Source organism: Saimiri boliviensis, chromosome 17, assembly GCF_048565385.1.
Source record: "Saimiri boliviensis isolate mSaiBol1 chromosome 17, mSaiBol1.pri, whole genome shotgun sequence".
Lineage (NCBI taxonomy): Eukaryota > Metazoa > Chordata > Mammalia > Primates > Cebidae > Saimiri > Saimiri boliviensis.
The window spans coordinates 29,029,953-29,050,200 of record NC_133465.1 but is presented as its reverse complement, the minus strand read 5'-3'; the positions used below and the strand labels follow the sequence as shown (position 1 = coordinate 29,050,200).

The 20,248-nt window shown below is 41.0% G+C and overlaps 1 protein-coding gene across 2 annotated transcripts in view; it reads left to right on the top strand.

Moving 5' to 3' along the window:
* Positions 1-2,583: 2,583 nt before the first annotated feature.
* Positions 2,584-20,248, top strand: part of NSRP1 (nuclear speckle splicing regulatory protein 1) — a 60,221-nt gene continuing 42,556 nt past the window's right edge. Inside the window, exons 1-2 of one of the 2 annotated variants that reach the window (XM_003931456.4) lie at positions 2,584-2,665; positions 4,212-4,305. In XM_003931456.4, the coding sequence (XP_003931505.1) occupies positions 2,646-2,665; positions 4,212-4,305 (114 nt within the window). In that variant the 5' untranslated portion in view covers positions 2,584-2,645. Of the gene's footprint in view, positions 2,666-4,211; positions 4,306-20,248 lie in introns of those variants that run through there. The other variant, XM_010342092.3, reaches the window with a different exon arrangement.

Genomic DNA, 20,248 nt, shown 5'->3' with positions numbered 1-20,248 from the left:
GAGGGAATAATTGTTATTGTCCTGAGGCTGTTTCTAGATACTGTCAAATAAATTCAGATGTAGGTAAGAGGTGACTTTATTCTAAAGGAGTATTGCAATGGGGAAAGCACCAAGCATCAGATCTGCAAGCATCTCACAAGAGGCAGAAAAGGGCTATGTTTTTTATGGAGGAGCAAACAAGATTAGAAGGAAGGTGGGAGGAAGAGTGGAGAATGGCAAAATCAGATTCAGGTTTAGGGAATGTTTCAGCCAAGTCAGCCTGTTCTTAGGAGGGGCATAAACGGGGTTTGTATGTTGGCTCAGACTGAAGGCAGAGCAGAGTCTGGGAGCTGGGGAAAGGAGAGAAACTTAAGCAAAGTTGTGATGGAATTCCTGGGACCCAGGAGGCAAAGGCTGCAGTGAGCTGAGATTGCACCAGTGCACTCCAGGGTGACAGGGTGAGACTCTGTCTCATAAGTAAATAAATAAATATTTTAAATAAAATCTTGTTTTAAACAAAAAAAAATTTTTTAATGAATCGATTTTTTATAGCAAAAATAACTAATTTATTGTGCATTTATGACATAAGTAGAAGCAAAACTTGTGATAACAGCACAAAACTAGAAGATAAAATGAAAGTATACTTTCGTAGGCCGGGCGCGGTGGCTCAAGCCTGTAATCCCAGCACTTTGGGAGGCCGAGGCGGGTGGATCACGAGGTCGAGAGATCGAGACCATCCTGGTCAACATGGTGAAACCCCGTCTCTACTAAAAATACAAAAAATTAGCTGGGCATGGTGGCACGTGCCTGTAATCCCAGCTACTCAGGAGGCTGAGGCAGGAGAATTGCTTGAACCCAGGAGGCGGAGGTTGCGGTGAGCCGAGATTGCACCATTGCACTCCAGCCTGGGTAACAAGAGTGAAACTCCATCTCAAAAAAAAAAAAAAAAAGAGAAAGAAAGTATACTTTTGTAAGCTTCTTATACTATACACAAAGTGGTAGATTCTTACTTTAAGATAGACTTTAGGGTGATAAGTTAAAGACATATATTAGAAACCCTAAAGCAACAGCTTAAAAAAATAACAAGCAAAGAAGTATGGTCAATAGCCAACAAAGGAGGCTGAAGCATGAGAATCATAAGCTGAATCACAGTTTGGAAAAATAGAAAACAAATACCAATCATATTTCTTTCTTTTTTTTTTTTTTTTGAGATGGGGGTCTGGCTATGTTGTGCCTGCTGGCCTCAACCTCCCAAAGTGCTGGGACTACAGGTCTGAGCCACCCCATCCCGTCCAGCCTGCAATCATAATCACTTTAATGAAAATGTTTTAAACATCCAAATTAAAAGGAAGAGACCAGTCTGACTAGATAAAAAAGCAAGACCCAACTATATGCTGTCAACAAGTGATCCAATTTGAATATAAATACACAAATAGATTAAAATGGGTTGAAAAAGATATACTATGCTAGCATTAAACAAAAGAAAGCTAGTTATATTGATAGCAGACCAAGTAGACAAAGAGGAATAAAGAGGGCCACTTCTTATCTTAATGCTATAGAGGTTAATGGAAGAGAACATAACAATCCTAAATGTTTACATACCTAACTTCAAAATGCATGACACACACTGATGGAATTGAAAGCAGAAGTAAATTCACAATTATAGTAGGAGATTTCAACATCCTTCTCTTAGTAATTGATCTCTTTGGCTGCTCTGAGACTAGTCTGCAATGAACCAAGAGTGAATGAGTGCACATATGAGGTCAGAGTTTTTAAAAAGATATCACATATGGGCCGGGCACGGTGGCTCACATCTGTAATCCCAGCACTTTGGGAGGCTGAGGCAGGCAGATCACCAAAGGTCAGGAGTTCAAGACCAGAGTGGCCAACATGGTGAAACCCTGCTGCTACTAAAAAATACAAAAATTAGTCAAGCGTGGTGATGGGCGGCTGTAATCCTAGCTACTGGAAAGGCTGAGGCAGGAGAATCGCTTGAACCCTGGGAGGCGGAAGTTGCAGTGAGTCCAGATCGTGCCATTGCACTTTCCAGCCTGGGAGACAGAAGTGAGACTCTGTCCCAAAAAAAAAAAAAAGGTACATATATGATCTTGATTCCTCTACCGAGTGGCACCGTGAACGGTATTATTAATTTTGGTCCTACGTAAGGTATTATTAACACATGGATTTTCGTTTTTCGCCTAAGTATCCTGAACCAGTTAAACTGAACACTTGGAAAAGGGGGCGGGGGGCGGATATCGAGAGCCAAAGCAGTGGTTCTTGAGCATCAGAATTACCCGCTGGTTAAAATTCAGACAGCTCGCCCACTCCAAAGTTTCTGATTCGGCAGGTTTGGGGTGGGGCCCGAGAATTTGCCATTTTAACAGTATTTCCCGTGATGCCGATGCCGCTGGTCCCAGAATCACATTCTGAAAACAACTGGCCTAGAACGTTGTCACTCCTTTTTCCAGATGTTAAGGCAGCCAGTGCGCTCAGAAACGAAACAGAGGCCGCAGGATCCGATACCCCGCAGCGTTGAAGCGACTCAAACTACCGATCCAACCGATAAGCAGGATCCCGGCTACCTCAAGCCGCGCGAGAGTTTATGTGACGTCGTCGGCGTTAGCGTCACGGCGGCGTCGGCCACGTTCAGCGGACACGGGAGCAAGATGGCGATTCCGGGCAGGCAGTGAGTGATCCGGGAGTTAGGGTCAGGCTGGGGGATGAGAAACTGCGGCGACTGTGTCTTTGGCTAAGGAGTTTTAAATGCGCTGGAAGTGAAGGGGCTGTGTCGTCAGGGGTAGAGACGGGAAAAAACGAGAAGTCCTGAGGAACATAGAATCCCCTCCCCCGTACATTTTTCCAGGATGGAAGCCCGAAGTTTGAGGGAGAAACTTGTGAGGAAATAAAGGAAGTTAGGCTGAGGGGCAGAGAGCGAGACTTTTCTATTTTCCAAAAGCTCGGTCTGAGGCCCCTCAGTCTTGCTTCCTACCCCGCGCTTGAGTTTCTCCCCGCTTGGATGCTCTCGGGGCAGTGTGAAGAGAGACAGTTCCTGGCTTCCTTAGAGGGCCTTGTTCTCCTTGGCAGAAGCTCAAGTCCTGATTCCCGCCCTTCCTTCTCGTTTTAGGAATATTGTTCTGAGAAGCCACAGAAAAAGGGTAGGCATGTAGGAAATTGGGGCATACGTTGCCGCAAAAGAGACAAATAATGTACGTACTTGAAAGTTTTACCTTTGATGTGTAACCCTTACTTTTGATGCGGCCTCCCGTGATCTCCGCATCTTAAAGGCCAAAACGTGGGAGACTCAAGAAGTTGAAAGTGATGGGATGGTTCTCTCAGCGGCCCCGAGGCTAAGCACGTGATGTTAATAAAGTGTAATGCGACCTTGCCTCTATGGCTACTTGGGGTTCTCAGTTAATCTTTTAAAAATTTTCGTGAGTTACACTCTCCAGTCAGTTCTTAGAAACTGTTTACGCAGTAGGAGAAGAAAAAAAAAAAACAAAAACAAAAAACTAGCCATTTTCTTGACTTGTTAGACCACAAGGATAATTTAAAGTATTTAAAAATCTGTAGTGAGGGCCGGGCGCGGTGGCTCAAGCCTGTAATCCCAGCACTTTGGGAGGCCGAGGCGGGTGGATCACAAGGTCAAGAGATCGAGACCATCCTGGTCAACATGGTGAAACCCCGTCTCTACTAAAAATACAAAAAATTTAGCTGGGCATGGTGGCGCGTGCCTGTAATCCCAGCTACTCAGGAGGCTGAGGCAGGAGAATTGCCTGAACCCAGGAGGCAGAGGTTGCGGTGAGCCGAGATCGCGCCATTGCACTCCAGCCTGGGTAACAAGAGCGAAACTCCGTCTCAAAAAAGAAAAAGAAAAAAAAAAAATCTTTAGTGGACATGAACTAAGTTTTCCTCTACACATTTTTTTTTAATGTTACTGTCACTTCGCCATCTTAAAACATTTCTGAACTTTTTAAAAATCTCTCTTCTTTGATAAAAATGGTATTTGAGTTTGGCCTCTGTCCACAAATGATCACTTAGAGTAATAATTATAGAACCCTATGGCATGTTAGAATTTTGAGATCACTGAGAAGCAGAAGCAGTCTGTTAATGTGTTCATAAAGCTTACGATATGTTTTGATTTGGTAGCTTCATGTGGAAGAGATAGTAGATGTATTATTTGTTAACATTTAAACATAACAGTTTAATTTCTATTTCAAAAAAAATATATGCAGGTATGGGCTTATTTTGCCAAAGAAAACACAGCAGTTGCACCCTGTTTTGCAAAAACCTTCAGTGTTTGGGAATGATTCTGATGATGATGATGAGGTAAGGAAACCTATGTTTTACTCGTGCATTGTTGGAAATGTAAATTTTTTAAAAATTGAACTTGTGACTCTGATACCTTTGCCTTTGTTTGTCAATACAGTGAAGTATAATTTACAGAATTATGAAAAGAAATGTTTAAAAAAGCAGCTCCACCAATTTTTTAAAGATTTTTTTTACCTCTAAAAGCTGCGAACTTTACCTTTAAACAAACACAGTCTTTTCAGACTACTGAAATTGATTTAACAAAATTGTTGGTGTAAAGATCCTTAGTTATGAGTTGGTAAGATGTCACCAATTTCCTACAGACTTTTAGCAAAGCAGTTTTTAATTTGTTAACCATGATCTAAGATCACTATATAACAGTTCCTAATGACACTACCTTTTTTTAATTCAGTGTCTGCTAAATGTAATTTCTCAGTTATAATCATTGTAGTGAATAGTTACCCTTGATAGTACTATAATTACATCTAATATAAAAATTTTCTATTTTAGCAGCCAAAACAGTGTTTTTCTTTTCTTTTCTTATTTTTTTAAGATGGGGTTTCACCATGATGGCCAGGCTGGTTTTGAACTCCTGACCTCAAGTGATCCACCCACCTCAGCCTCTCAGAGTGCTTTACAGGTGTGAGCCACCACACCCAGCTAAAACTTTTTCTGTGAAACCCACAGTTATGTATCAGAAACAACCCCAAATGTGTGCTTTTTTTTTTTTTTTTTTTTTTTTTTTTTGAGATGGAGCCTTCCTCAGTTGCCCAGGCTGGAGTATAGTGTTGCATTCTTGACTCACTGCAACCTCAGCCTCCCAGGTTCAAGCAATTCTGTCTCAGCCTCCAGAGTAGCTGGGATTACAGGCACCTGCCATCATGCCTGGCTAATTTTTGGCCAGGCGGGTCTCAAATTCCTGACCTCAGGTGATCCGCCCACCTCAGCCTCCCAAAAGTGCTGGGATTATAGGCGTGAGCCACCGTGTCCAGTAAATGTGTGCTTTTCTGATACTCCATGTTTTAATCTTTCTATCTTTTCTCTTTTCTTTTTTTTTTCTTCCAAATTTCACTCTTGTTACCTAGGCTGGAGTACAGTGGCGCGATCTTGGCTCACTGCAACCTCTGCCTCCTAGGTTCAAGTGAGTCTCCTGCTTCAGCATCTCCAGTAGCACCTGCCACCACACCTGGCTAATTTTTTGTATCTTTAGTAGAGACGGAGTTTCACCATGTTGGCCAGCCTGGTTTTGAACCTGTCCTCAGGTGATTCACCAGCTTTGGCCTCCCAAAGTGCTGGGATTACAGACATGAGCCACCACACCCAGCCCCCACTTTTTTTTTCTTTTTTTGAGATGCAGTCTCCCTCTGTCACCCAGGTTGAAGTACGGCAGTGCAAACTCAGCTCACTGCAATCTCTGCCCTGAGGGTTCAACCGATTCTCCTGCCTCAGCCTGCTGAGTAGCTGGGATTATAAGCATGTACCACCACACCTGGCTAATTCTTGGTAGTTTTAGTAGAAGCGCGATTTCACCATGTTGGCCAGGCTGGTCTCGAACTCCTGACCTCAGGTGATCCACTGACTTTGGCCTCCCAAAGTGCTGAGATTACAGGCCTGAGCCACTGTTCTGGCCTCCCAAAGTGCTGAGATTACAGGCCCGAGCCACTTCGCCTGGCACGTTTCTTAAAGAATTTTGCATCAGTTAAGCTGGTATTTTGTTTGGTCTGGCAGAAGAATAGCTTGTTTTTCTTTCTTTCTTTTTTTTTTTTGAGACAGAGTTTCATTCTTGGTGCCCAGGCTGGAGTACAATGGCGCAATCTCAGCTCACTGGAACCTCCGTCTCCTGGGTTCAAGCAATTCTCCTGCCTCAGCCTCCCGAGTAGCTGGGATTCCTGCCACCACACCTGGCTAATGTTTTGTATTTTTTGTAGAGATAGGGTTTCACCATGTTGGCCAGGCTTGTCTCCAACTCCTGACCTCAGGTGATTCACCCACTTTACCTTTCAAAGTGCTGGGATTACAGGCATGAGCCACTGCGCCTGAATGTTTTTCAGTTTTTATTATATAATAGCATGGGTAGATAATTGAACGTAGTTGGTATTTCTTTGCTACCTTTGAAGACATTGGCTCTGTATGGCTCATGCTTTTTAAAAATTGAGGTATAATTTACATATAAAATTCTCAGATTTTAAGTATACAGGTTGATGATTTTTGAGAAATGTATATGCCCCAATCAAGATTTAAACATTTCCCTCTCTCCCAAAAAGTCTTCCATACCCTCCTGGAGTCAGTCTACCTCCCAACTTGCTGCCCCAGACAAGTGCTCGTATTTTTCTTGCTAAATTAGTTTTCCCTGTTACAGAGTTTCATATAAAAGAAATCATACAGTATGTATTCTTTTATATCTAACTTACTCCACTCAGTATATTGCCAGATCCATCTTATAGTTGTAGAATCACATTTTTCTTTTTCTTTTTTTTTTTTTTTTTTTTTTTTGAGACGGAGTTTCGCTCTTGTTACCCAGGCTGGAGTGCAATGGCACAATCTCGGCTCACCGCAACCTCCGCCTCCTGGGTTCAGGCAGTTCTCCTGCCTCAGCCTCCTGAGTAGCTGGGATTACAGGCACGCGCCACCATGCCCAGCTGATTTTTTGTATTTTTAGTAGAGATGGGGTTTTACCATGTTGACCAGGATGGTCTCGATCTCTTGACCTCGTGATCCACCCGCCTCGGCCTCCCAAAGTGCTGGGATTACAGGCTTGAGCCACCACGCCTGGCTCACATTTTTCTTAAAATGGATTTTTCCTCCTTAACAGTGACTTGTTTTTCTTCCTTTTTTTTTTTTTTTTTTTTTTTTTGAGACGGAGTTTCGCTCTTGTTACCCAGGCTGGAGTGCAATGGCGCGATCTCAGCTCACCGCAACCTCCGCCTCCTGGGTTCAGGCAATTCTTCTGCCTCAGCCTCCTGAGTAGCTGGGACTACAGGCACGCACCACCATGCCCAGCTAATTTTTTGTATTTTTAGTAGAGACGGGGTTTCACCATGTTGACCAGGACGGTCTCGATCTCTTGACCTCGTGATCCACCCGCCTCGGCCTCCCAAAGTGCTGGGATTACAGGCTTGAGCCACCGCGCCCGGCCTTTCTTCCATTTTTAAAAAAATTCTTCATAAAATTTTAGAATAAGGGACCATAAGAAATGAATCAAGGTTACTAGTTAAATCTCCATTTCTGTGTAGCCAACTGCAATATTTTCAAATAGAATATTGCGGAAGTTACTAATTACAAGTTTTGATTTTTTAATTATGTTGTTTCATTAATAAATATTTAATACTATAGGTTAAGAGTTGATGAGTTTTGCATCTGTAGCCTATGTGCTTTTTATTATGTGGTACCCTTTTAACTATTTTTTGGGGGACCATATAGTGTTGCTTTCAACCAGTGTCTAGTTTAGTGAGGAAGACAGACATGTAAACATGAATATAAAGCAGACTGAAATTTGGAAAGGAAACTAAGATAGTGAGGATTCTTATGTGCTCATTAAACTTTATTTGATCTTCCAGATCACTCTGATGTATTATTATTCTCATTTTACATGTCAGAAATGATATGTAAAGATAGTAAGGATTCCTATGTGCTCATTAAACTTTATTTGATCTTCCGGATCACTCTGTGATGTATTATTCTCATTTTGCATGTCAGAAATGATATGTAAAGATAGTGAGGATTCCTATGTGCTCATTAAACTTTATTTGATCTTCCAGATCACTCTGTGATATATTATTATTCTCATTTTACATGTCAGGTTTAGTAATTTGTTCAAGGCCATGTGGCTGAAAAATAAGTGGCAAGATTGGGATTTGAACGCAGGCCTGTCTGGTCCCCAAACCTATACTCTTCTTTCTTCTGTCTTGCCTTGTTTTAATAATAGAGCTACAGAATGTTAATGAAATGTAGAGAATGAAATAATTCACTTTATTGCAGGAAAATCAAGGCAGGAATAAGCATTTAAATAGCCTTCAAGGCTGGTTTAGATTTCAGTAGGCAAAAATAGAGGTGGAGGCCGGGCTTGGTGGCTCACGCTTGTAATCCCAACACTTTGGGAGGCCCAGGCAGGCCAGTCACCTGAGGTCAGGAGTATGAGACCAGCCTGACCAACATGGAGAAACCCCGTCTCTACTAAATTAGCTGGACATGGTGGCACATGCCTGTAATCTCAGCTACTCGGGAGGCTGAGACAGGAGAATCGCTTGAACCTGGGAGGCAGTGCTTTGAGCCAAGATCGCACCATTGAACTCCAGCTTGGACAACAAGAGCAAAACTCTGTCTCAGAAAAAAAATATAGAGGTGGAAATAATTTCAGTTGGGAGAGAACAGCAAAAAAATACAGAATGGCATACAAGTACAAGGCATTTTTGTGTAATAACATGGCTGGAGAAGAGGGTGTATAGGAAAAAATTTTGCAAATGAGATTGTAACAGGATTGGGCCAGATTGTGGAGTACCTTAAATTTTTCATGTAAAATTTCAACTTTATATTTTTAGGTAGTTTTTGAGTAATTCAGTATCATACTTTTGGGAAGATAACTCTTGAATTGTAAAGCAAAGAATGGGAGAAATGAATGATAAGGTTCAAAATACTTGTTAGAAGGCTTTTTCAGGTAAGAGACATCAACCTAGGTTGAGGTCAGTGAGAATAAATGGAAAATATGAGAGATACCACAGAAATAAATAGGACCTGGAAGCCACATTTAATATGTGGGAAGGTTAAAGAGATGAGTTCTTATGCAAGATCTTTTTTTTTTTTTTGGTCATTTTCCCTCATTAAAAAGTTACTGCAATATAATTCACATACTGTATACTTTTAGGATGTACAATTCATTTTTTTTTTTTTTTTTGGGAGATGGAGTCTCGCTCTGTAGCCCAGACTGGAGTGCAGTGGTGTGATCTTGGCTCACTGCAGCCTCCGTCTCCTAGGTTCTGGTTCAGGCAGTTCTCCTACCTCAGCCTCCCAGGTAGCTGGATTACAGGCACGAACCACCATGCCCAGCTAATTTTTTGTATTTTTTAGTAGAGATGGGGTTTCACCATGTTGGCCAGTCTGGTCTTGAACTCCTGACTCAAGTCATCCGCCTGCCTCAGCCTCCCAAAGTGCTGGGATTATAGGCGTGAGCCACTGCGCCTGGCCCAGTTCACTGGTTCTTCAGAGTTGTGCAGGCATCACTACTATTCAGAACATTTTCCTCACACAGAAATAAACTGTGTACCTGTTACAGTCACTCCCCATTTTCCTCACCCCTAAACCCTAGCAACCACTAATCTTTCTGTTGCTATAGGTTTGCCTGTTGTGCACATTTCATATAAATAGAATCATGCAATAGGCTTTCTTTTGTGTCTGACTTCCTTCACTTAGCATGATGTTCTCAGGTTGTAACAAGTGTCCGTACTCTTTTTTTTAATTACTGAATAATATTCCATTGTATGAATGTACTGTATTTAACTATTTATTAGTGGTTGGCATTTGGGTTTTTCCCAATTTTTGGCAATTATAGATAATGCTGGTATAAATATTTGTGTATAGGTTTTCTGTATGGACCTATTTTCATTTCTGTTGGATATATACCTAGGATAGAATTTCTGGTTCCTCTGATAACTCTGGTTTTATTTATATATATTTTTTGAGACTGAGTTTTGTTCTTGTCACCCAGGCTGGAGTGCAGTGGTGTGATAGCCCACTGCAACCTCTGCCTCCCTGTTTCAAGCAGTTCTTGCCCCTCAGCCTCCTGAGTAACTGGGATTACAGGCATGTGCTACCATGCCTGGTTAATTTTGTATTTTTAGTAGAAATGGGGTTTCACCTTGTTGGCCAGGCTAGTTCGAACTCCTGACCTCAGGTGATTTGCCCGCCTTGGCCTCCCAAAGTGCTAGGATTACAGATGTGAGCCACTGCACCTGGCCTTGTTTTATTTTTTGAGAAGCTGCCAGCTTGTTTTCAAAGTGGCTGCATTGTTTTGCATTCCTCTCTGCAGTGTATGAAGGTTTTGACACTTCCACATCGTCTCCAACATTTACTTTTTATTGTAGCTATATAGAAGGTATATAGTGGTACCTTATTGTGGACTTGATTTGCACTTTCCTTATGGCCAGTGATGCTGGACATTTTTCAGTTTTTGGAGAAATGTATATTCATGTCATATACCTTTCTTTAAAAACTTTTTTAATTGAAATGGGGTCTCACTATAGGCCAGGCTGGTCTTGAACACCTGGCCTCAAGTGATCTCCCACCTCAGCTTCCCAAAGTGCTGGGACTACAGGTATAACCCTCTGTTCCCAGCCACATTTATCTCTTAATTTAATTTAATTAATTTGTTTATTTTGAGACGGAGTCTCTGTAGCCCAGGCTGGAGTACAGTGGCTTGAACTCAGCTCACTGCAAACTCTGCATCCCCGGTTCAAGCAATTCCCCTGCCTAAGCCTCCTGAGTAGCTAGGACTACAGGTGTGTGCTACCACTTCTGGGTAATTCTTGTATTTTTAGTATAGAGGGGGTTTCACTATGTTGGCTGGGCTGGTCTCGAACTTCTGACTTCGTGATCTGCCTGTCTCAGCCTCCCAAAGTGTGTGAGTCACCATGCCTGGCTTTACCTCTTTTTAAATTGGGTTGTCATTATGGATTGTAAGAATTCCTTTAGTATCTTATTAGATAGGTGGTTTGTAAGTATATTTTCCTGTTCTGTGGGTTGTCTTTTCACTAAAAATATCTTTTGAAGCACAAAAGTTGTTTTGAGAAAGTCCATTTTTTGCTGCTATTGCTAGTGCTTTAGGGTCATACTGAAAAAACCATTGCTTAATCCAAGGTTACAAGATTTACACGGTTTTCTTCTAAGAATTTTGTTTTAGTCCTTAAGTTTAGGTCTTTCATATATTTTGAAAATTTTTTTTTTTAATAATAAGAGGTAGGGGGTTCAGCTTCATTCTTTTGCATGTGATTATCCAGTTGTCCCACACATTTTGTTGAAGACTGTTTACCATTAAATTGTCCATCATCCATTTGCCGTTAAATTGTCTAGCACGCTTGTGGTTTAATATACAAATAATTATAAAAATCACATACTATGGTTACAACTGAAAGATTGGACATGCTTATTTTGCATTTCACATTAAAGCATCCTGGCATACTGTATGATACAAAGCATCATGGCCAGGCATGGTTACTCATACCTGTACCCTCAAGCACTTTGGGAGGCTGAGGTGGGAGAAATGCTTGAGGCTGGGAGTTCAAGTCAAGCCTGGGCAACAGCGAGACTCCGTCTCTATTTAAAAAAAAAAGAAAAAGTGTGGTGGCACACACTGGTAATCTTAGGTACTCAGAAAGCTGAGATGGGGAAACTTGCTTTAGCCCAGGTTTGAGGCTGCAGTGAGCTAGGATGGTGCCACTGCACTCCAGCCTGGACAACAGAGGGAGATCCTGTCTCTAAAAGAGAAAAACAAAGCAACATAAAATGACTACAGTATACCACAGTTTGAGAAGGATGGGTTTACACAAGTAATCTAGAGAGTTTATTGATGTTACTGCTGTTTCTTTTCCATTGGGAAATGAGGCTGGTGGTAGCTAGACAGTGGGTACACTAGAGTAAGCAAAGATAGGCCTGGGCCATTTTGCAGTAGCTTTTTCCTTCCTTCCTGCTCTTCCTCTTTTCCTCCTTCCTGTAGTGGGACTTTAATACAGAGAATTGGTTTCATAGGTGTGGAAGACTTGAGATGCCAAAAAGGGGATGAAGAGGCAGTCCAGAGATTAGCAGTAGTAAAAAGCAAACAGTGATATATAGAGGGATACAAGTAGGAGATGGGTATTAGAGGCTGGGGAACAGAGTGACCTGGTGGGAACTGGACTTAACTAGAAGGAGCAGTGCAACTGTACATATAGCCTACTCAACTTAGTGACCAAAATCGTGTTACAACCGTTCTGCGGTCCCGACCGTGGTCGTAAGTCGAGCACTAGCTGTATAGAAGAAAGATATAATTTCTTATTCTCCTGAGTAGAGTATTTGATACAACTGGAAAGGACCTGCTATGAAGCCAACCTATCCTATTCATCAATTCAGCCAAAGCATTTAAGATCCCAAAATTTAAGGTCAGATTTTCTCTCTAGCAGTCCAGCAGAGGGAGCCCTAGCACAGGAATTGTTTTCATTTTGTGCTTGTATCCAGGGTTAGTTTAGTGGGAAAGTGGTAGTCCATCCCTTTTAATTATCATTTAAGCATAAGATAATTATTAATTATCTTTTTTGACACAGAGTCTGGCTCTGTCACCCATGCTCAAGTGCAGTGGCACGATCTCAGTTCACTGCAGCCTCCACCTCCCAGATTCAAGCAATTCTCGTGCCTCAGCCTCCCAAGTAGCTAAACTCACAGGCATGTGCCACCAGGCTGATATTTTTTGTAGAAATGGGGTTTCGCCATGTTAGCCAGGCTGGTCTTGAACTTCTGGCCTCAAGGGGATTCACCTCCCTCCTTCCCAAAGTGCTGGGGTTGCAGGCGAGAGCCACCATGCCCGGCCTAGTAGATCCTCTTTTTTAGATTATCAGAACATATTAGAAATAATTACCATTTTTTTCAAGGTGGGAGAGATGGTACGGGGGTGAAAGTTTCTACACCATATGAGTAAGAAAGCATGTTCTGATGCTGCACTCTATTCATAAGTGAGTGGTTTTGCTGTCATAGTAATGTATTTAATCTGTTTTTTTCCCCATCCATTCTCTCTTTTCTGGTTTCACTGTCACCATATTCATTCTTTTCTCTTGGATGATGATGATTATTATTATTATTACTATTTTTGAGACTGAGTCTCACTCTGTCACCCAGGCTGGAGTACAGTGGTGTGATCTTGGCTCACTGTAACCTCCGCCTCCTGGGTTCAAACAATTCTCCTGCCTCAACCTCCTGAGTAGCTAGGACTACAGGCATGTACCACCACGCCTGGCTAGTTGTTTGTAGTTTTAGTAGAGATGGGCTATCACCGTGTTAGCCAGGATGGTCTTCATCTCCTGACTTCATGATCCACCCACCTTGGCCTCCCAAACTGCTGGGATTACAGGCATGAGCCACCATGCCTGGCCTCTCTTGGATTATTTTAATTGTTTCTTAACTAGTTTCCTTATTACCTATCTCCTCTCAAATTATTTCAGCTATTGTTGCCAGATTGATCTTCCTAAAGCACCGTTATAATCACTGTTGCTCAGTTAGTCCTGAGCATAATTGTATTTAAAATCTAAACTGCTAATGTTGACTTTGAAAACCTTCTCTATGCTTTGCCCCTAATAGGCTTATTAGCACTTTCTCCTGTTTGTCCACACAGAGTACACTGTCGTGCTCGCAGATTTTCACATCTCTGCTTTTCTTTACACTGGAAGTCTTCTCCCCCACTTTTTTTTTAATGTCCAAATTATAGCCATTCTTCAAAACCCAGTGCAAAAGCTACCTCTTTAAAAATACCTTCTTTGATTTTCCTCACTGGAAAGAATCTCTTCCTTTTTTTGACACTCTTTACCTTTCTTATAGCACTTAGCTTTTAAAATCTTGCATTTTAAGTTGTTTACATTTTCACTATACTAGATAGAATATGAGCTTTATGAGTTAGGACCTGGCCATCTAGCCTAGGTTTGTTTTTATTTTTTGAAACAGAGTCTTGCTCTATTGCCCAGGCTAGAGTGCAGTGGTGCGATTTCAGCTCACTGCAACCTCTGCTTCCCAGCTCGAGTGATCTTTTAGCTTCGGCCTCCTGAGTAGCTGGGACCACCGGTGTGAGACACCACGCGTGACTCATTTTTGTATTTTTTTTTTGTAGAGATTGATGTTTCGCCATGTTGCCCAATCAGGTCTCAAACTCCTAAGCTCAAAGTGAAATGCCCATCTTGGTCTCCTAAAGTGCTAGGATTACAAGCATGAGCCACCATGCCTGGCCTAGGCTAGCTTCTAAAAATCAGTAAGATTATTTATTCAGGTATTTAGTTGTCTGTATTGTAAAGAGCCAGGTAGTAAATGACTTAGGCCTTGCAGGGCAACTGTACAACTTCAGTCTCGGTGTAAAAGCAGCCACATTAGGCAATATGTAAATTATGAGCATGAGTAATAAATGTTTTAATAAAATTATATTTATAAAAATGGAGGTAGGCTGTATTTGACCCATAGCTTTTAACTTGCTGACCACCGGTCTATATGATGGTTTCCAGGTTCATCCACGTCCAATGTGGTTTGCTGCCTCCATCCCCCCCGCCGTCACCTACATCTGGCATTTCTCCCCATGTTATCCCTCCCTAACTTCCCCAACTCCCACTATCCCTCCCTTGCTCCCCCAACAGACCCCAGTGTGTGATGCTTCCCTCCCTGTGTCCCTGTGTTCTCATTGTTCAACACCCGACTATGAGTGAAAACGTGGGGTGTTTGATTTTCTGTTCTTGTGTCAGTTTGCTGAGAATGATGGTTTCCAGATTCATCCATGTCCCTACAAAGGACACAAACTCATTTTTTATGGCTGCATAGTAGTTCATGGTGTATATGTGCTACATTTTCCCTGTCCAGGCTGTCATCGTCGAGCATTTGGGTTGTTTCGAAGTCTTTGCTATCCTGAACAGTGCCGCATTGAACATACATGTGCGTGTATCCTTATAATAGAACGATTTCTAATCCTTTGGATATATACCCAGTAATGGGATTGCTGGGTCAAATGGAATTTCTATTTCTAGATCCTTGAGGAATCGCCACACGGTCTTCCACAATGGTTGAACTAATTTACATTCCACTAACAGTGTGAAAGTGTTCCTATTTCGGCCGGGCGCGGTGGCTCAAGCCTGTAATCCCAGCACTTTGGGAGGCCGAGGCGGGTGGATCACGAGGTTGAGAGATCGAGACCATCCTGGTCATCATGGTGAAACCCCGTCTCTACTAAAAATGCAAAAGCTGAGACAGGAGAATTGCTTGAACCCAGGAGGCGGAGGTTGCGGTGAGCCGAGATCGTGCCATTGCACTCCAGCCTGGGTAACAAGAGCGAAACTCCGTCTCAAAAAAAAAAAAAAAAAAAAAAAAGAAAGTGTTCCTATTTCTCCATATCCTCTCCAGCATCTGTTATCTCCAGATTTTTTAATGATCGCCATTCTAACTGGCGTGAGATGGTATCTCAATGTAGTTTTGATTTGCATTTCTCTAATGACCATTGATGATGAACATTTTTTCATGTCTTCTTTTGAAAAGTGCCTGTTATATCCTTCACCCACTTTTTTTTCTTGTAAATCTGTTTTAGTTCTTTATAGATTTTGAATATAAGTCCTTTGTCAGGTGGGTAGATTGCAAAAATTTTTTCCCGTTCAGTTGGTTGCCGGTTCACTCTAATGATTGTTTCTTTTGCTGTACAGAAGCTCTGGAGTTTAATTAGATCCCATTTGTCTATTTTAGCTTTTGTTGCCAATACTTTCGGTGTTTTAGTCATGAAGTCCTTGCCTATGCCTATGCCCTGAATGGTTTTGCATAGGTTTTCTTCTAAGGTTTTTATGATACTAGGTCTCATGTTTAAGTCTTTAATCCATCTGGAGTTAATTTTAGTGTAAGGTGTCAAGAAGCGGTCCAGTTTCTGCTTTTTGCACATGGCTAGCCAGTTTTCCCAACGCCATTTATTAAACAGGGAATTCTTTCCCCATTGCTTGTTTTTGTCAGGTTTGTCAAAGATGAGATGGTTGTAGATGTGTGGCGTTGCCTCCGAGGCCTCTGTTCTGTTCTATTGGTTTGTATCTCTGTTTTGGTACCAGTACCATGCTGTTTTGATTACTGTAGCCTTGTAGTGTGGTAGCATGATGGAAGTCAGGTAGCATGATGCCTCCAGCTTTGTTCTTTTTGCTTAGAATTGACTTGGCTATGTGGGCTCTCTTTTAGTTCCGTATGAAGTGTAAGGTGTTTTTTTCCAGTTCTGTTAAGAAGGTCATTGGTAGCTTGATGGGGATAGCGTTGAATCTGTAAATTACTTTGGGCAGTATAGCCATTGTCATGATATTGATTCTTCCTAACCATGAGCATGGAATGTTTCTCCATCTGTTTGTGTCCTCTCTTATTTCATTGAGCAGTGGTTTGTAGTTCTCCTTGAAGAGGTGCTTTACATCCTTAGCTGTATTCCTAGGTATTTTATTCTCTTTGTAGCAATTGTGAATGGCAGTTTGTTCTTGATTTGGCTCTCTTTAAGTCTGTTATTGGTGTATAGGAATGCTTTTGACTTTTGCACATTGATTTTGTATCCTGAGACTTTGCTGAAGTTGCTTACCAGTTTAAGGAGGTTTTGGGCTGAGACAGTAAGGTCTTCTAAATGTACAATCATGTTGTCTGCAAATAGAGACAATTTGACTTCCTCATTTCCTAATTGAATACCCTTTATTTCTTTTTCTTGCCTGATTGCCCCGGCTAGAACTTCCATTGCTATACTGAATAGGAGTGGTGAGAGAGGGCATCCTTGTCTAGTGCCAGATTTCAAAAGGAATGCTTCCAGTTTTTGCCCATTCAGTGTGATATTGGCTGTGGGTCTGTCGTAAGTAGCTTTTATTATTTTGAAATACGTTCTATTGATACCCAGTTTATTGAGAGTTTTTAACATAAAGGGCTGTTGAATTTTGTCAAAGGCCTTCTCTGCATGTATTGAGATAATCATGTGGTTTTTGTCTTTGGTTCTGTTTATGTGGTGAATTACGTTTATAGACTTGCGTATGTTGAACCAGCCTTGCATCCCTGGAATGAATCCTACTTGATCGTGATGGATAAGCTTTTTGATGTGCTGTTGCAATTGGTTTGCCAGTATTTTATTCAAGATTTTTGCATCTGTGTTCATCATGGATATTGGCCTGAAGTTTTCTTTTCTTGCTGAGTCTAGCCGGGTTTTGGTATCAGGATGATGTTGGTCCATAAAATGATTTGGGGAGGATTCCCTCTTTTTGGGTTGTTTGGAATAGTTTCAGAAGGAGTGGTACCAGCTCCTCTTTGTATGTTTTGTAGAATTTGGCTGTGAACCCATCTGGACCTGGACTTTTTTTGTTTGGTAAGCTATTAATTGCTGCCTCAACTTCAGCTCTTGTTACTGGTCTGTTCAGGGTTTCAACTTCTTCCTGGTTTAGGCTTGGGAGGGTGTGAGTGTCCAGGAATTTATCCATTTCTTTCAGGTTTACTGGTTTATGTGCATAGAGTTGTTTGTAGTAATCTCTGATGGTATTTTCAATTATTTTTTAAGAAAAATTGTGGTGAATTTTAAGGATTTCCCATAGTGTATTTAGTTTCCGAATCATATTAAAATATAGAAAGAGATGACACATTTTATCTGATAGAAGGCTAGGAGAGAGAATATTAGGATGTTTTAAAAGCATGAAGTAAGATGAAATAAGCAGGATACAAAATTGAATATTTATGGTTGCACAGTGCTATAGGTACACAGATAAGCAGAAAATAATAAATGAAAATGGTTACTTTTTAGCATGGTAGTGTGAGGTTTTTTCCAAAATTATATTATTTTGTTATAATTTTGAAGAATACAAGGAGGTGTATGCTTTAAAAAAAAAGATAACCTTAATTGTATATTCCCAAAGTAAGAAGCATTAGCAAGTTACTAGATTGCATAATATACTTTCATTGCTTTCACTGTTTCTTTTTTTTTGAGATGGGGTTTCACCACATTGGTCAGGCTGGTCTCGAACTCCTGACCAAGTGATCCACCTGCCTCGGCCTCCCGTAGTGCTGGGATTACAGGCGTGAGCCACCACACCTGGCCCTGCTTTCAACTATTTCTTAGTATTTTTCCCCTTTAATCTTTTTAAAAATTTTTCTTGAAAAAGTAAGTTGAAGGTTTGGTTTTCCTAATGAAAAATTAATCTTGTTTTAGATGAAAGCCTGTTTGGCTTACTAATGGTAAGAAAAAGTTAAAATTTTAATCTATCTGAACATTATAGTACATACAGATCAATAAAATGTTTTAGTAGTTTTTCATTGGTTTTAATCAGAAAATTTCCTACTTCTCTAGATATAGTATGGTATAGTTCAAATAGAAAGACAATTGCACATAAGTAAGACAAAGCATATTGTGAAAATATTAGGAAGTTCAGGTTATTTTATTGATGGCTAAGAATGTGTTAACTTCTCATATGCTGTTAAACTGAATTACTAGTAAATTAATGATACTGAATATGTCTAAGTAGCAGTATAAACAGTGAGGGATTTAAAGTAATTGTGCAGTTTGCTAAAATTTCATCCTTAACCTACTATCTAAGAGTGAAAAAGCAAGAGAAGAGAAAAGGAAAAGAATGGAACTAAGATAGAATTGTTAGCAGTGGGGAGATGGCAAGAGAATTCTCTTCTTTTAATTTTAAAAAATATTTTATTTCATTTTGAGACAAGGTCTCACTGTTGCCCAGGCTAGATTACAGTGGCTCAATCACAGCTCACTGTAGCCTCTATCTTCCGGGCTCAAGCAGTTCTCCCACTTCAGCCTCCCAAGTAGGTGAGACTACAGTTATGCACTACCATGCCTGGCTAATTTTTTTTGTTATTATTTTGTTGAGGCAGAGTCTCGCTGTTCTGGAGCTCATGGCTTCAAATCATCTTCCTGCCTCAGCCTCCCAAAGTATGGGGATTAGAAGCGTGAGCCACCATGTCCAGCCTCCGCAAGTCTTTTAACCATTGTTGTCCGTTTCTTAGGTCTTTGACTTAATTTAATAGTTTTTCAACATGTGCTTATTGGGGCATTATTTAAGTTTCTGATTGTTAAAAGAATGCTTGTCTGTTGCTTTTGTCACTTAAATATCTACTTGATTGGGTGTAATTTCTAGCTAGAATAACAATTTATTTTATTTATTTATTTTTGTTTTGTTTTTTGTTTTTTTGTTTTTTTGTTTTTTTGTTTTTTTGTTTTTTTTTTTTGAGACGGAGTTTCGCTCTTGTTACCCAGGCTGGAGTGCAATGGCGCGATCTCGGCTCACCGCAACCTCCGCCTCCTGGGCTCAGGCAATTCTCCTGCCTCAGCCTCCTAAGTAGCTGGGATTACAGGCACACGCCACCATGCCCAGCTAATTTTTTGCACCTTTAGTAGAGACGGGGTTTCACCATGTTGACCAGGATAGTCTCGATCTCTCGACCTCGTGATCCACCCGCCTCGGCCTCCCAAAGTGCTGGGATTACAGGCTTGAGCCACCGCGCCCGGCTTTTTTTGTTTTTTTTTGAGACAGAGTTTCACTCTTGTTACCCAGGCTGGAGTGCAATGGCACGATCTCGACTCACCACAAACTCCGCCTCCTAGATTCAGGCAATTCTCCTGCCTCAGCCTCCTGAGTATCTGGGATTATAGGCACGCGCCACCATGCCCAGCTAAAACAATTTGTTTTAAACTCTTACAGACATTATAGCCTTTTTAATTCAATGTGTGTGGCTGCAAATATTTTGAATTGCTTTTTCCAGGAATACATTGTTGCTCTTTCTCTAAATATTTACTGTCGTCCAGGAACTAGGTTATCATTTGGAGGATCATCTTTTGTCTTTCATATCATCATCATGAATTTATTCATGCATTCACAGATATTTATTGATCACTTGTCCTGTGCCAGTGAAACAACAAAAGCCATTGCCTTTGTGGCACTTACTTGTGGGAATAAGTAATTAACATAACAGATAAGTAAGTTACATGTGAATTTAGAAGGGTACACCGGCTGTGAAAAAATAGAGCAGGGTAAGGAGAGTTAAACATATTTGGGGAAATTAGTGTATATCTTTTTCTCTCTACTAACCAAGATTAAACTTTTGTCAGTATTTCAGTCAGATCTTTTCTGTTTCTTACTGTTTCTAACTTATTTATTAGCTCTATTGGTGTTATTTTAGTCTTCAGTATGTTTTCTTTAGCTCTACAGTTTTCCTTTTCTGTCTTTTATTGTCCTCTCATCTGATTACCAACTTTTTA